Consider the following 15,806-nt stretch of genomic DNA (forward strand, 5'->3'; position numbering starts at 1 on the left):
AGTCTGGATACTTTGGAAAGTCTTGGTTTTGGACTTTGATAGGTGCAGCTTCAGCTGGCGGGAGCATAGCATGTAGGATCCTCATCTTGCAAGATGAGGGAAATATAGCCTGGTTAGAAAATGAGATGTTTAAAATGCTTCTATTTGCCATTTACTGTCAGGCCGTAAGCCCTGCTGCCATTGTTTTCAAGCCCGTCTTTGCTATCAGGAGGGTTAACACTGGCGTTCCAGAGGCTGGGGGCTTTTATAAGAGATATTGGGAGATGTGGGAGGAAACTGAAGTGGAATCCAATAATGGAAGGTGCTGATGGAGACAGTTTTTGATACTTCTGTGCTATCCAAATCTGTTCAGTACAGTTTTGGGGAAGATAGTGAAATGCAGGAGTCTGACAGTAATCTGACTGCATAATCTGACTGCACTCCTACAGTTGCTGCTGCAGGTGGGTTTGTATCAAAGGAATGACAGCTTCGGGGGGGTTGGTACTGAGGCAAGCAAACAAGTCTTTATTCTTCCAAAATATGGTGAATCTTCCTTTTTTACATGATATCTGTGTGGCAGAAGCTATACAGTAAGAGGAAAGTTGTTGTAAAAGAAGACTCAAGGTAAGCCACTTTCCCCTCTCTTTGGCAGGAAACAAAAGTTTTTAGGCACCATGCTGGCACGCAACAACCTCCACAGGTTGTGTGACTATTAGTCTGGCAGAGCACCCAATCCAGGCAAGGAAGAGGATAGGGATATGATTTTCTTTTTCCTGGCATTTTCTCTTCTCAAGTGGAACATCTTAAATGCTGACGTCATCCTCAGCAGTTAATATATTTTAATATGTAATATGGAAAATACTGTAATTCCAGGAATGACACCAAACAAGTGGAGTTCCACTGATCTGTAAGCAAGGTGATGACCACAACCCTAAATTTGCCTGTTCTAGAAGAGTCCTTTTTTTCAGCCCTTCCTTTTGATTTCTGTCTTAGAGCAGCTCAGAGAAGGTAATCTTTGTTTTTGCATCTTCTACGATTTCTGTTTTGGCCAGCAGAATTATAAAGGAGGGGAAAGGGGATCTTCTCAGTTGTACTCTAGCACAGATGCCCTAAGCTGTATATTTATTATTTATGTTTTCTTCAGAAGAGCACCTCTGATGTTACAGTGGAGTAAACTATTGGCCTGTTTTGGGAACTGTGACATGCAAATTCCTGTACGAAGCCTATCTAAAGGGAAGCTGGTCTTATCCTCAGGGCAGAGGCAGTTCCTCAAAAGGCAATAGAACTGAGCAGAAGAGTGGACTCTTTTCATGGAGCTGGTGCTTGGCTTTTGTCTTGTGTTCCAAATCTGTGCTTATTCTTGGCTCGTTCTGAAAAAAGTCTTATAGAAGACTCTTTCTTTTGAACTTGTGTTATCTTCTTTCTTGCCTTTCTGTCATTTGTCTTGCTGACCTACCTCTCTATCTCTTTCCTTGAAGTTGAGAGTAATAGGAGCAATGTGTGTGTAGGCTGGGCAGAGACAACTGATCTGGTTGGGTTTGAGTTAACCCTGGAGTCAAAAGTGCCCTTTAGAGACAGGTGAGGCATCTCTAAGACAGGTTTTAGCTTAGATTTTTAGCTTAGGCGCAGCACTGGGCAGTGTTACTTGTAGGCATGAGCTGTTAGGTCAGCACATCTGTTAACAGTGCACAGAGTGCGATTGCTGGCTGGAGTTAAATGCTGCATCAGAAACCTCTGCACCACTTTTCATTGTCAGATGTAGATATATCTACTATGTTTGCATCTGTCTACAGATGTATTTATCTGTGGACCTGTCTTTTTGTATATGTGTTATTAAAAAGAGCTGTAAATTCTTTGATTACATCTTCATAGTGAAATACGCGGGCTCAAGCATCTTTATAGCTCCGAAAGCATCTGTGTATGACACATCAGTTTATGTGGATATTGACAATTTCAGAAAAACTGCTCTGTGTGTGTGTGTGTGTGTGTGTGTGTGTGTGCGCGCGCGAGCTTATATATGTATATGTGCATGGTTGACTGTAGCAATTAAACTCTGCATTTAACCAGTATGTGTGTAGTGCCTCTTATTCTCTTCTTTTTTCATTGTTCTTGGCAGTTATCAGAGACCTGACAAATTATGTCTCTACTTATTAGGGTATCTGCTTTTTATTTTTTCTGCTCTGCTTGCTGTGCTGCTAAGTTTGCTGGTAGAAATGAACCTGACTCCAACACAGAATCATGAACTGTCTGAATTTTCAGTACAGAAGTTTCTGACTCAGCTTATTATATCACTATTTCTGTGCAGCACAGTTTCTCCTAATGGATAGGCAAGGACAATGTGTGCTTCAATGATGTTTTACTTGCTCTGATACATTTTTTCATTCTTTTCCTTTTAAGTATTACTACTGTTGCTAGCAGGATTCTCCAAAATAGTTATTAAAAAAACCCTACAAAACCCTCAACAGTTTCTTTCCCACTTGAAATATATAATGCGTATATTTATTAATATTTTTGAATAGGATTACATAAGAGTATTTTCTGCTGATGGATTTCATGCTGAATCTTTTTATTCCAATGACTGCAAAAATGGTTATCATTTTCTAAGGGGGGTCAGTTTTACTCACACATCCGTGTAATGATTTTCTTGCATGGACGTATACACCAGGCAGTAGAATGAGATCCTATTAGGTATTTCCAAAAAATGCTGCACATCTTCCTGTATCATTGTATTTCATATTACTGTGCTGAAAGTATTATTATAATTCTAAGGAATAAAGAGCTAGACTGTGATCTTCCATTATAAGTATAAAAGGAATGAAGAAGTTGTTTCTCCTCACAGCAGGCTAGTGCTGTGTGGCAAATAAGTTGGGGGTGTTGTGGGGGGGGAAAAAAAAAGATGCACACCATGATGCTGAGTTTAAATGCATGATATATGGGAGTGTTTAGGTACTAATTTCAAAGTTGCATAGATGACCTTAACTTGGCAACTATGTACCTTTTGAGGGTTTGAATTTGTTACATTAATGATATCCTTTTAAGAAACTTTTTTTTTTTTGAGAGTGAAACACTTCTAGGTATCTTTTTACTGTTGAATTGTATTGCATTTAAATGGAGAAGGAATTGAGACCCTTTATTTGTAGTCCTGTAGGATACAAATTGTTGTTACTGACATTTCTTAAATAAAATCTTTCCTCTCTCTCCTCTTTATTTTATTATGTTTATTTATTTATTTTTCAGATATGATTCTGGACCAACAGGTGGGCTCTGGGCAACTCAGCGAGGATGTTCGTCACAGGGTGCATGAGGCATTACTTAAACAGCATCACCATCAGAACCAGAAGAAGCTGAGCAACAGGATTCCAATTGTGAGATCCTTTGCTGATATTGGGAAGAAGCAGTCTGAGCCCCATTCCATGGATAAAAATGGTAATGTGTTGCTTTATTTTACATTTCAGAGCTTGCAGTAGCATCTGCCTACTCAATATCCTCTGTGTTTTTGTACCTACAGCTTGAACTGAGAGCGATTCCGCTCTGAAAGAATTGTTGTGTGAAAATAGTACCTTTTAATGAGAGAGTGGTTCCTCTTTTGCATTCAGAAACACACCTGAATTAAATTTGGAATTTAAATTTGGATTTCAGATCTATGGCACAATTTAGGGCTGTGCAGAGATATCCAAGTGAACTAGCTCAAGTGCTGGAAGTAGGTTAGCTACCTCAGTGTGGTACCCTGTCTTGAGTACCTGGCATTGCATATTATCCCAGGTGGAGTAGCACTCTAGTACGTCTACTGTGCTTTTGGCACTCTGTGAGCTCCTTCAGAGTGAGCTTAAGCATCTTTGCGTGGTGTTGCTCTAAACTGTGGACATACTCCATTGGTGCCAGAGATGCGATTTTTACTACTTTTGAGTCCTGCTGACCATACAAGGCCTATTTAGTTAAAGTGTAATGAATTGTTATAATAGTTTCTCAGTCTGTGCCCACACACTAGTTTCTGTTCTTGGATTTATATTTAAAAGCACTAGGGCTTGTGTTTTTGTAAATGAATGATAAGTATATACATTAGGTAGCATTCAACTGGTATTTCAGATTCCATAGTGAGTTTGTGGGGTTGGAAAATGAGAACAACATTCTCAAGATGATACTGTTGGAGAAACAACAAAAAAACCTATACATTGTTCTTGCAGAAAATCACTTTTCAGAAAATTATATTTCATGAAAATGAGAGAGCAAGTCTGCAGAGTGCTTCTACAGTAAAGTAGCAGCTTAACTTTTTTCTTGTTTTTGTAGAAGCCCTTATAAGCTATATTGTTGTTATAAGTTAAGCATGGTGAAGAATCTTTTCTTATTGCCCTTCTTTACCTAAACACATATCCATCTAATGACATTTGCAGCCAAATTTTGCAAGTAGTTAAAATTACTCACCCGCTAGAATTACCCACTGTAGATTTGGTTAGCCTCAGCATCCAGTATCATCACAATACCCACAGCCTTTCTGTCCCAGCATCTCTGAACTGTGCTGACTCTTATCCCAGGAACCACCTTAGCTGTAGTAAAATCTCAGTCTCTTCTGCTCCTTCTCTGTTCAGGGCCCTTTTGAGTCCCCCTGTCCCCCAGGGATGTGGGGAGCGAGGAAACAGCAGTGGTGCAGGGGAGGAGTGTGCTATGGGGCGTTGGGCAGGATGCTGGGGCACAAGGGGAGAGTGAGAGAGTGGTGGGGAGGTTCGGTCCAGAAAGGTAGGACTGTTCATATAGAGACTACTTTTTGTTCCTTTTGTTTGAGTCATTGCTGAATAAAGGTTTAATAGGTACTTCTAAATATAGCCACTTCCCTGGGGAAGACTCTCCAACCTAGAAGGCAGCATATAATTTCATCTGAAGAAGATATTAAATAGAAATGTTTTCATTATGCCTATAAATCATTTTAAGAGTAAGGCAAAAATAATCCTCATGGTTGTTAAGATGTGTGTGATTATATTTATGAATGTACAAAAGTAAAACTAACTAGAACCATTTAAATTGTCTGCCCTTTTTCGGGTAACTTTGCAGCTGATTCATGCAACTTTGCTGGTAGTTTTAAACACATATTCAGGAGGATGGAAATATGAATGTTTTTAAAAAGTTAATGCAATAATGTACCTATTCCTCAATTTCTGCAGGAGGAAAGATGGAAGCTTGCATTCCCTAATCCCTTTTGCAATATATAACAGGGTCTTGCCCTGTTAGGTCTTGCCTAACAGATAAGTAATAGATCTTCTTATAAAGATCCCTTGGGGCAAGCTGTGGAAATATCACAAGCCAAATTTCACTAACCCCTTTGTGTTAGTGGAATTGGCATAGTAACATCCACTTCAGTAACATCTCACTTTTGCCTAGGTTTCTTGTGGGCACCCTCATATCTTTATCTAATTCTCAATGAAATAAATTCTGGTCCACATCTAAGTGCATATTTAGACACACTAGTTTCCTATACCCAATGTTTACGTGATTCTCTATGTAGGGAGACACAGTCTTTACATGTGTTTTTATTTGTTTGTGCTTACTTTACAAGATGCGCAGAATTACTGAATTCCAGTTCACATGCCTTTGCAGAGGCTCCTCAGCATTTTAACCCCTAGTTAAAAACAATTGCTCACTTTGACTATGTTATTTGAATTAAGTTAAATTCACTATAAACAATACAAATATAAGTAACTTTAGGAACATTTATAGAGAAGGTAAATCAATTTTATATCTAAATTGTGGTAAAGTTTTCCAAAAACAGTCACAGCTGTCTTTCATTCAGTTTGGAGCATTACTCTTCTGCTTGTGCCCCTAAGTGCTAAAGCACATTTGGCAGTCTTCTGTCTGGACCTATTCAAATAGATGCTTGCCTGCTGATAAAAGCAGAGAGGGTTTAGTTTATTTCAAATTTATCTCTTACGGTATATTACTATGTTATGTTAAATAGTTTGAATCTTCTTTTATTACCTTATATGTTATAAAATTAATACAATCTTTAGAAGAGGAAAATTCAGTCTAAATCTTTGGTTTTCAAAGGAACCTGGTTTTTTTCCTCCTCAAAACAAATGAAGTAATTAAGCAGCTCATGGGCTTGAGTGGCAATGGTTGCCCCAATACTACAAGATTAAAGGAGAGTGGAAAGAGATTATTCTGTAGAGCTGCCTAATTTCAGGCACACTGACTGCTGCCTCTTCTGACATACTTTTAGGCATTTCTCTACCCTGGGTACTTGCCATACTACATACTGTATAAATTATGCAGAAATCTTTGCTGAGTTTCTCAGCCTTTGGAAATCCTGCTGCCCTTAAAAGCTTGACCCGGGGCAGGAGTGAGTTTTCCAATCACGCGCTCTTGCTGTTGCCTTGTGATCCACCTGCTACAGTCCAGCTACAGTGCTGTGCTGACTGCAGCTCTATGTTTCTTTTTAGGTTGCCATTTTAAAAATCCGAATATTGCACAAGCTTCTCTTAATACTACAGCAATGAATTGTAAAAATGTGATTTGGATCAGGTGAAAGCTAAAGAAAAATGAGCTACGTATACATAAAAGAGAGCAAAATTAAGGGATATAAATATCTTCTATTACTGTCAAGAGGGGGCTGTGAGTCACATCTTTGTTTCCTGAGGACAGACTGGTAAAATCCAGTCAGGGCTTCATCTTAGCCTGCTTATTCCCATTGTGCACACAGGTTATATAGTATGTATGAATGCAAAGTGTTCCAGATATTGCCCACAGTATCAAGACCCTTCTCTCTCAGCTATAAACAATGTATTAAAATAGTAAAATATTTTATTGTCGCTTTTGCTTTCTGGATGAGAAGCTTAATTCACAAAAGACTGGCCCATCCTCAGGGGGAACAAACAGATCATCTCAGGTGCTACTGACTAGCGAACAGCCAGGAGAGGAGTCCAGCCTTAGCTCAGAGGTCGGAGTTGCTCAGATACTGTAAGTAAGGGGAGCTTGAGAAGGGCCAGTTCTTTGTCCCTGTTCAAATGAGACAGGGGAAGTTGGGGACGACTTCTGGACAAAAGGAAATCGTCAGTTTGGTTAAAGTTGGGTTTAGTGCATACAGTGTAACTGATTACAACCCTTAGTGGCCTGTAATTTGTGAAATAGGTGGTTCAGAGCTGTAAGTCCTTGCCATCCAGGTTATGTGGTACAGCTGAGAATGCAGATACCCTTCCTTCTCTAAGTTCTTGGCTATGCTAGTTTATCAACAGATCCAAATCCAGATATCAGGATCAAAGATTGAAAATGAAGACAAAAGCTTAGATTCCATATGTGGCTGTGCTGCTAACAGACCACTGTGGTATCTTGTTGGAAGATAGTTGTACATATGTTCTCCCTCCATTTTTTCTTTGTTTAGGAGTCTGTCAGACCGCCTAATTAATTTGCTTTGTATTTGGTTGTATTATCTTTTGTTTACAATGGCTTTTCTTCACATCCTCTGCAGGGCTAAGATGTCAGGGTGCTATGGATTTACCATGCATTTTTAATGCTGCCATGCTGTGTTTAACTTTCACTTTTCATTAAGCATCAAAACTGTGAGAATTAAAAGCCTGCTTTTGATGTTCCAGTAAAAAGCGACAGTCAAATTTGGCATAAGAGCAGCAAAAATGATTTTTTTTTTTAAGTCTGGTTTGACACCAAATACCCAGAATGGAGGGTGGCAGATAACTTTAGCATAACTACTCTAAAAGACAGGTAAAAAATATGAATCTTTGTCATTAGTAAGTTGTCTTTAGAAGCTTTGGTTTGGAGAACAGTTTAGCTGATTTTTAGGGAGATGAATAGGTTTGTCACTCAGCTACTTGAGAACTGTGTCTGTAAATTCCTTTGGCGTGGTCTAAAAAGCCAAATCTAATTACAAATGTACAAAATCTTTCTATTATTACAGGGATGCTAAAGTCATTTTGTAAGCCTCTCCACTTTTATAGATGCTTCTGCAGTTCAGAATTTAAGTGTATGTAACAATGTAGCTTATTCAGTGAACAATGTGGCTTATTCAGTGAAAATGAAGTTAGGAAAAGTTTTCATAATGTGAACTTTTTTTTTTGACTAGCTATTTCACTTTTAGTCTAGACTTCAGAGTACATGTATACACAGAGTGTGTGTATAAAATGGTATCTAGCAGATCTTTTATTGAAAAAAGTTGAAGAGCGAAGCACTAGGGGACAGGAGCATGGCAGGATATGGGACTTTCTAGCAAAGTGCGTGGGGTTGTACTTTACAAGTAGTGTTCTTTGTCCATTTTAACAAGATCCTATGCATGTTTTCTGTTCCATATATATGTCATTTATATCTGCTGCTTCTTCCTCAGCTTCAGAACACGCATTTTGTTAAAGGAGAAATTGCATTACCTCACACATTGTGACTGATTTTGAGATTTTAAAGGGAGGTTTATCAATATGCCAGACAGGTTGAAAAAAGCAATGGCATATTAGGTACTTTAAATCAGAGGTCTTCGGAGTTAACAGCATGAACTGCTTTAGCAGCTTAGTTTGATGTGTACTTTTTTAAGCCTTTCTCCAGTTATTTCGGTTAGCATGGTTTGCCAGTTTGGACGACTTCATTGTTTTATGACAGTAAGCATATGCAGAGGAGACTAAGACAATGCTTGAACGTCTAATTTAGGAAAGTACGCTTTAGTATCCCAGAAAGTCTAAATTACTAGTTATGTGATGGGTATTTGTTATTTTTATCTCAGTTCCCTAATCTTTTGTCATCAGTTTAAGCATTTATGCCATGACTCAATGGTAGCTTACAGCATGTGAAACTCAAATGATGTCAATACTTACTATATGGAGAGACAGGCATTGCTTGGACCCATATGAAGGGGAAGGGAGGCATTCCTGGGTAAGTGGCCATGTTCCTCCCTCTTGGGATGAATTGAATGTCATACGTATACCCAAGTTTTCTGCCAGATGTGATTTTGGCTAAGGAGGTTTGCTCCAGCTTTCCTTGCAGTGAAGCCAAACCCAATGATAGCTAGTTCCAGCTTAAATTAGCTAATGCTATATTTCTCATTTTAGATTCTTTTCAAATGCATTAATTTTAATGAACATGTATTATCCACAGGTTTTTATATTATTGAAATATAACTTGTATTTAAAAACATCTGCATCTGATATTTATACTTTCTTTCTCCACCGTTCCTTGTACCCATAATAAAATGTATAATCTGTATGTATACAACTGTATCATTCATCTTTGTATTTCTTTATTTTGCTCTGTCTTTGTTGTGTCTGTCTCTAACAGGCTCATCTCATCTCTGTATCTTCCTCATCTCCTATCCTTTGGGTTCTGTAAACTCCCTGAAGGTTCAGAGGTAGTATAAATACCTATTCTTGCTTGGGCTTCAGATCATTTCAAATGTACACCCATGTCTTCATCTCAGTTTCTTGATAGCATGCACCTTCTTGCTATAGTGACTGAAAAATACCTCAGGCCCTTGTCAGCAACTGTGGCACATTTGTGTGGAATGATGTCCTTTTTGGGAAAAAGAAGTGATATTGGATGCCATTTCTTTATAAATCCATTTCCTTGCATCAATTTGTAAAATTTCAAATTACAGCATTTTAGTTAAAACTGCATGACTTCATGTGAATTATGTTTGAGATTTAGGCCTAGCATTAGAAAAACTGGTAAATTGACTTCCTCTATATCGTTTTCGATATGTATCATTGGAGAGCACCAAATTCTGCTTGCAATTATGCAGGTACTATGGGAGTGAGAATGCCCCTCCACTGATTTGAAATGTTATGCAGCAAGAGGCCTAAAAGTACATGTACAAGTCAGCCTACAGAGATGGTATTACTGCTCTGTTATATTGGAACTTTACCATATGCTTAGCAAAAAATTACTGCTTTTCAAGCTTTGCCTTTTGATCTGCACCTTTGCTTTCTGATCTGGAGAGTGAGTACATGTAGATTTGGAAAGCTGATAACTAGTTAGAGTGAAAAGCATGAAGATTGTTATAGTTGGCTTGCAAAACAAAATTATTTGGGAATGAGAAGAAATATATACATTTTAGAAAAATAAACAATAACTTCTTGTTAGTTGCATCTGGTTTGTTTGCATTAACTGCGATTTGTATCTGCATACGTTGTTCTTGCCTTTTGTCATGGCATTGTAGAGACCTCTTGGATTTTGATTAATAAATACAGTAGTCATAGTTAAAGGTCTCCACTTGCAGTCACTTTAGCTTTGAATTTTGGGGAGTAAAACTGTGTTGCATATTACATTCACTTCCTGTGACCGTTTTTTTTATTTGACAGGACTGATAGTTGAAAATGTTGAGTGCTCTGATAATCTGTAAATGCAAACATCTATTAGTGTAACAAATGTGGACCTTACTTTGATGGTTTTGATTTTTAAATGGCTTGGCTTTGCATGAAAAAATGTATTTTGTATGAATTTTTGCTTTTTTCTTCAAAGCTGTGACAGTTTCACGTTATCTGAAAAAAGCATTCATTTTCTGCACACACCAATTTGAAATGTAGTTTTAAAAACTGTTTTGCCATTGGCTTTCTAATACATAGATAAGCCTTAACACCCATTTTAGTGTGGGTTTATCTGCTAAGTATTAAGTTCCTTTCAATGTAGGCTGGGTATTTCAATGATACCACATTGTGCATTTGATCGACTGATACTTTAAAACCTCTGAATGGCTCTCAGATGACTTCTCAAGGAATGCAGCTCTTCAAGTGGTTTATGTAGATGGACTGCAGTATAAATCAAGGCTTTTAAACTTTAGATTTATAAGACTCCAAGTTCTGTATTGAACTCTTAAAAGGTAAATTCTATATTTACCCCCCACAATGCACAAATGAACATTTTGCTCTAGAGAGCTGAAATGGAGCTAGCAAAGACTGGGCATGGAAGAGCAGGACAAACGATAAGGCTGTTGCTGCTCTTATTCCTCCTTCCAGGGAATTGAGGGTTTATGCACTCACCATTCTTACCAATCAGCTTAATTCCCCTGTTGCCAGCTTAAAAAGTTAATAAATAGTTTGAGGTAGACCCCCAGTGAAATCAAGAGACTGTCTTGAAATCAGGAGATATGCGTGTCCTTGTTGGGTGAAGCTGGGTATGATGAATGTTTTTCTCAGATCAGATGTTTAAAGCCTGGCTGGCATTTGATGTTGACAGTGTGAGGGGTTTTGTTTGTTTGTTTGCTTTTTTGTTTTGTTATGTTTCTATTTAGTACTTTGAAGGCTCCCATATTATAAAGTTTGGAGAAAAATTTGACATTGGTGTAACTGTATTCCAGAGACAGTTTGATGTAGGTCACTGTTGGGGTTTTGGTGAAAATTTGAGAATAAATTTTTTTTCTTTTTCTTTTCAGTCTAGGTGTGGTGCCCCTCGTTTAGAGAGAAAAAAAGTTGCTGAAATTAGAATAGGGTCAAGGGTAAAACACATATGTGTTTGCCAATGTGCATTAACAATCTGAATGTTTTTAATAACATAGGAAAACTAGTGTAGCTTGGTGATGCAACTGTTTACTGGGCTACAGTTGATGTATGTTTGGTCCTACCCCTTCAAGAATTACCTGTGTGCTGAACGGTATTCACCGCAAAGAAGTTCCCTTTAAGTCGATGTGAAATTAAACACAAAACTGAGTTCATTTATGAATCCTTGTGGCTTCATAGCTCAGGAATTGAGGAAGCCTCCAAATATAAAAATAGCAATGTAGGTACCTTGCAATCCTGCTCCTAGGGAGCGGGCCGCCAGAGCACTACATCCACCTGTTTAAAGCGTAAGGTATATTAACATTTGGTAAGCTAAATGTGTATCGAAGCAAAAATCTTTCCAAAAACCAGTAACCTTTTGCCCTACTTTTTTGATGAAGGGCATCTAGACTCCAAAGAGGCCAAGTAACTAGATTGTCATTTTACTGAGTATATCATTACATAAATAAACATGTATTTATTCCTACAGCATGTTAAGATGCTCTTAGAGAACATTTCCCATGGCAGCAATGTAGATAGGTAATTTCACTTTTCACTACCTTCTCTACTTTTTATCTGTGATTGTTATTCAATCCAGTAATAAAAAAATTTGTTGTTCTAAGACTCAGAAAGCTGTCTTAAGTTACAGAGCTATTTAAACATCTCTTACTTAATGCCTCAAGGTAAAATTTGTGTTCTTTCAGATTATTCCAGCATATGGGAAAATCAAAGTTTGAGGTCTTCTGTTGGCAGAGGAAAAGAACATATGCTATTCTTATAAACTTCACTTACTGGTTGTGGCTTTTGTTTCCCATCATGTATATTACTCCCTGAAAGAAAAGTGGACACAACATTTAAACTTAGCCTTTTGACCACTATACTACTTGCTTAGAGACTTTTGGCGCCTCAGATTATGAGGTTGGAACTTCAGTATTCGTAACAGGTGACCCATGCTCTGACTCTTCTGTAGGTCAAAAATTTTATTTCTCCTAGCCAGTATCCCTGCTGTCATTCTCTTGAATTGTTGGGTCAAGAAAAAAATGGTATAAATGTAAATCCAAAATTAGTAACAGAGATAATGGACTACCATCTCTCCTGCTTTCCTGTGGATAACATCTTTATAACATAGTGTGTGTGGTAGCATTCGTAATTACAAGTGTTTCTCTTTTCATGGAGCCCCTGGAATATTAAGAAACATCTAAAATGAAGAAATTAAGAGTTAAGCAAGTCTAAATTTACTGAGTTTAGGATTTCCTGTGAGTAAGTTAGGGCAGAAATCTTCCCTGAGCATTTTATGACTCCTTTTATAGAATTACACTGTTAAAATCACAAAAGTAGAACAGAAATCATATTTATGTATGCATCTTAAGAGTTATAATACTGCAGGGTGGCTCTTGTAAAAAAAGTAATTCTAAAACACTGCTAAATAAACTTAATTTAGAAAAAAAAAAGCATGAAAACATGAAGTAGTATATGTTAATACATAGTGTGAAAGCGATGGTGGAAGACCTTGTCACAATTATGGAACTCAGCAGTATTTTTCTTACGTTCTAATTAGAACAGACAAATTGAATGGCTGTTCATAAGCAGCTTGCATATTTAATGATCAGTGGGTTCCAATTTGCGAAAGCTTTCCCCTGTGACATTTCAGGAATTAATGCATTATTTTATGTGAATTCTTTTAAGTTACATTAATATATTCTCTTCTGAAATCAAACCATTTTTCTTGTTATATAAAAATTCTAATCCTGACTTATTTTTCTTGTAACTACTTAGTTAGATTAATATGCTAGGTATGTCTGTTTTTCTGTCAGATTCTCTTTATTTCACTGTCGTGCTGACCAAAATCCCAAATTGCTATTCTTATTTTGATCTTTCTTTTTCCTGCATCAGCGAGAAAGCTGAAATATTTACATTTTTAAGATTGATACATTTAGTAATAAGATTTATAGTAATAAATTTTCAAGCATTCTGTTCCAGTACTTCTAACCAAAGTGAAATCTCTCTAGCTAAGCTACCAGGATGCAGCACAAGAGGCTAAAAACTATTTTGTGTCATAGGAGATTTGCTTAGTGGAAAATGAAATGTTGATTTTCGTGAAAACTCACCTCTTCCTTGAGCAAGTGTTTCAGCTGGGAATTCATGGCCAGACTTAGACAGGGATACTACATTGCTTGACTGTGACAGAAAGCTGGATACCGGAGGTTTTTGGCCACAGTGGAGATACTCTTGCAAGTCTCCTGTCTTCTTTGGACCAGATTCTGCAAAGTGCTCTATTTCCTAACTGTGGCTGAGGATATGCTTGGACTGCCAGTGTGTGTACCGAAGATGTGAGGGGGCACGCTGTGACTTTTTGAAGTACCCAAACAGACAATGTGCCTAGCTTGGGACTTTCTGACTGTCTTCATCTTCAGCTATCTTGAGAATACAGTCTTTATTACTATGCAGTTTAGGTTGATTTTCACCAGAACTAGTGTTTTTACATTCTAATTTCTCAGTCATATGAGAGAGTTTATTTGCCAGGGAAACGAAGGCACACTCGAGACAGGATGCTGACTGTGGGCCAGCTGGACTCTGCAGTTACTGTTTGGTTATTTGTTAGGGCAGTAGGAGATAGCTGGCTCATTGATTTAGTACTTATTCCTGCAGCTTGTTATGGTGTTCAGAGCTATGAGCTGCTCCTGCCCTGTCAGGGAGAGAGTAGGAGCGAAGGTAAACGGGGCCTTCAGTGCATGGGGTCTGCGTGCTGCCCTGCTGCCAGCCCCACGACGTCAGTGCCTGTGCCGTGGCCTCTAGCCGTGCACGGGTGTAATGTTGACGTTAAGTAAAAATGCGCTTCATGTGACATTTGCTTGTTACTTAATCCTGTTTTTCTTTCTTTTTCTTTTTTTTTTGCCTCTGTTGGCAAAATTTTGTTGGTCGCAAGCCTTATTGTTTGTTTATATAACACTGGCCTATGCTTAAACACTTCTTATATTGAGATATTTTAAAAACTTCTACAAAATACTTTTTTTGCTAAATCCTCGCTGGATTTTTTGACAATGTGTTTGCTGAAACATTTGTTTTATCGACGTCAATGTTGCATTGATCAACACTGAGTTTTTAAATCATCTTAATTACGAGTACAACTGTATTTTTTTTATAGCAGCCCACTTTTACACTGTGTTTTGTAGTCATTGTCACAGTGAGGACAGACTTACACACATGAGAAATTTATGCATATCAGTAATCCTGTTTAATTCAGTGAGCAGTACTCTAGTAGACAGGTATTGCCAAAAATTAGCCACTCCTCAAATTGCTACAAAAACTTTGTAAATGCAGGACATTTTCAAAAGTGATATCTTAAAAATCATAAGCTTTGATTGGCATAGGAAGGTTGTTTTCCAAAATTCAAGAGTATGTTTTACATTTTCTAAATTCCATTCTCCAATTCCTAGCTGCACATTATAAAAGCTCTGTCTTTTGAGAATGTGTTATTCTAAATAAGTCTTTAATTAAAATTCCATGCTTAGATATGTTTCATATATGTACAATATGAAATATATATCGTTCTTTAATTTTAACAGCTAGTGCACTGAATGTTGGTTTATTTATAGAAGTTACTGTTAGTATTCTGTAATAATGATATTTTTTTCAGCAGGTCAGGTTGTTTCCCCACAGTCTGCTCCAGCCTGTATTGAAAACAAAAATGATGTGAGCAGAGAAAACAGCACTGTTGACTTTAGCAAGGTAAGTGTTCACTGACTGCAAAGAGTGTCTCCTGACTCTACAATAGATCTTTTAAATTAAATAAAATGAATCTGTGTGAATCAGGAAAAGCTGTGAAATGACAATTCTGCTTCAGTGTTAATTTTCATGTGTATTGCAACACAGAATTTCTACATAACACAAAATAATTTTTCATTTTCCCAATAAATTACTAGTAGCAAGAAATCACAGCGCAGGAACTTAGATATACATTTCCTTGCATAACAGTATAATAGGTGTATAATTGTAGGGGGAGCTTTTACAAATGAATAGAAAATTATCAAAATAGGAAAGTAATTTAGACTTCTTATAATTCAGATTTACCTCTCAGATTTATACTTTTTATAGAAGTGCATGCATGAATGCAAACTGTGCTTTTTATAACCTGATCTCGTGGATTCCAGATGTCTCAAACAGAATGTGTTTCTGTAAACCTATAACTTAATTCTTCTGGCAAGCCAAGTTATTTTAGTACACTTCACAAAAGATGTTAGCTGTTCAGTAGTGGAGATTGCAATGACAGTTCAGTGTTAGATAGCAAAGAAAAGCAAACAGCTTCTCAGCTTTAATGTAAAGGAAAATCCTAATTTAAGGAGTCTGTATGTACCTAAAACAAACTGTCACATTAGA

At 37.4% G+C, this 15,806-nt stretch overlaps 2 protein-coding genes across 10 annotated transcripts in view; one reads left to right on the plus strand and one right to left on the minus strand.

The window, feature by feature from the left end:
- Nucleotides 1-15,806, plus strand: part of SLC4A10 (solute carrier family 4 member 10) — a 160,972-nt gene that overhangs the window by 96,178 nt on the left and 48,988 nt on the right. For 8 of the 9 annotated variants that reach the window (XR_003258295.2, XR_003258301.2, XM_064514850.1 and 5 more), the window contains 2 exons: nucleotides 3,217-3,405; nucleotides 15,067-15,158. Coding sequence is in view for 7 of the 9 variants with exons in the window: in XM_064514850.1 (XP_064370920.1) it covers nucleotides 3,217-3,405; nucleotides 15,067-15,158 (281 nt within the window). In the remaining 2 variants the exon portion in view is untranslated. The remainder of the gene's footprint in view (nucleotides 1-3,216; nucleotides 3,406-15,066; nucleotides 15,159-15,806) is intronic. The other variant, XM_026094497.2, reaches the window with a different exon arrangement.
- DPP4 (dipeptidyl peptidase 4) overlaps nucleotides 15,056-15,806 on the minus strand; it is a 91,658-nt gene continuing 90,907 nt past the window's right edge. Inside the window, exon 26 of the mRNA XM_064514854.1 lies at nucleotides 15,056-15,100. Within this exon, the coding sequence (XP_064370924.1) occupies nucleotides 15,071-15,100 (30 nt within the window). The 3' untranslated portion in view covers nucleotides 15,056-15,070. The remainder of the gene's footprint in view (nucleotides 15,101-15,806) is intronic.

The sequence above is a fragment of the Dromaius novaehollandiae genome, chromosome 7 (assembly GCF_036370855.1).
Source record: "Dromaius novaehollandiae isolate bDroNov1 chromosome 7, bDroNov1.hap1, whole genome shotgun sequence".
In the NCBI taxonomy this organism is placed as follows: domain Eukaryota; kingdom Metazoa; phylum Chordata; class Aves; order Casuariiformes; family Dromaiidae; genus Dromaius; species Dromaius novaehollandiae.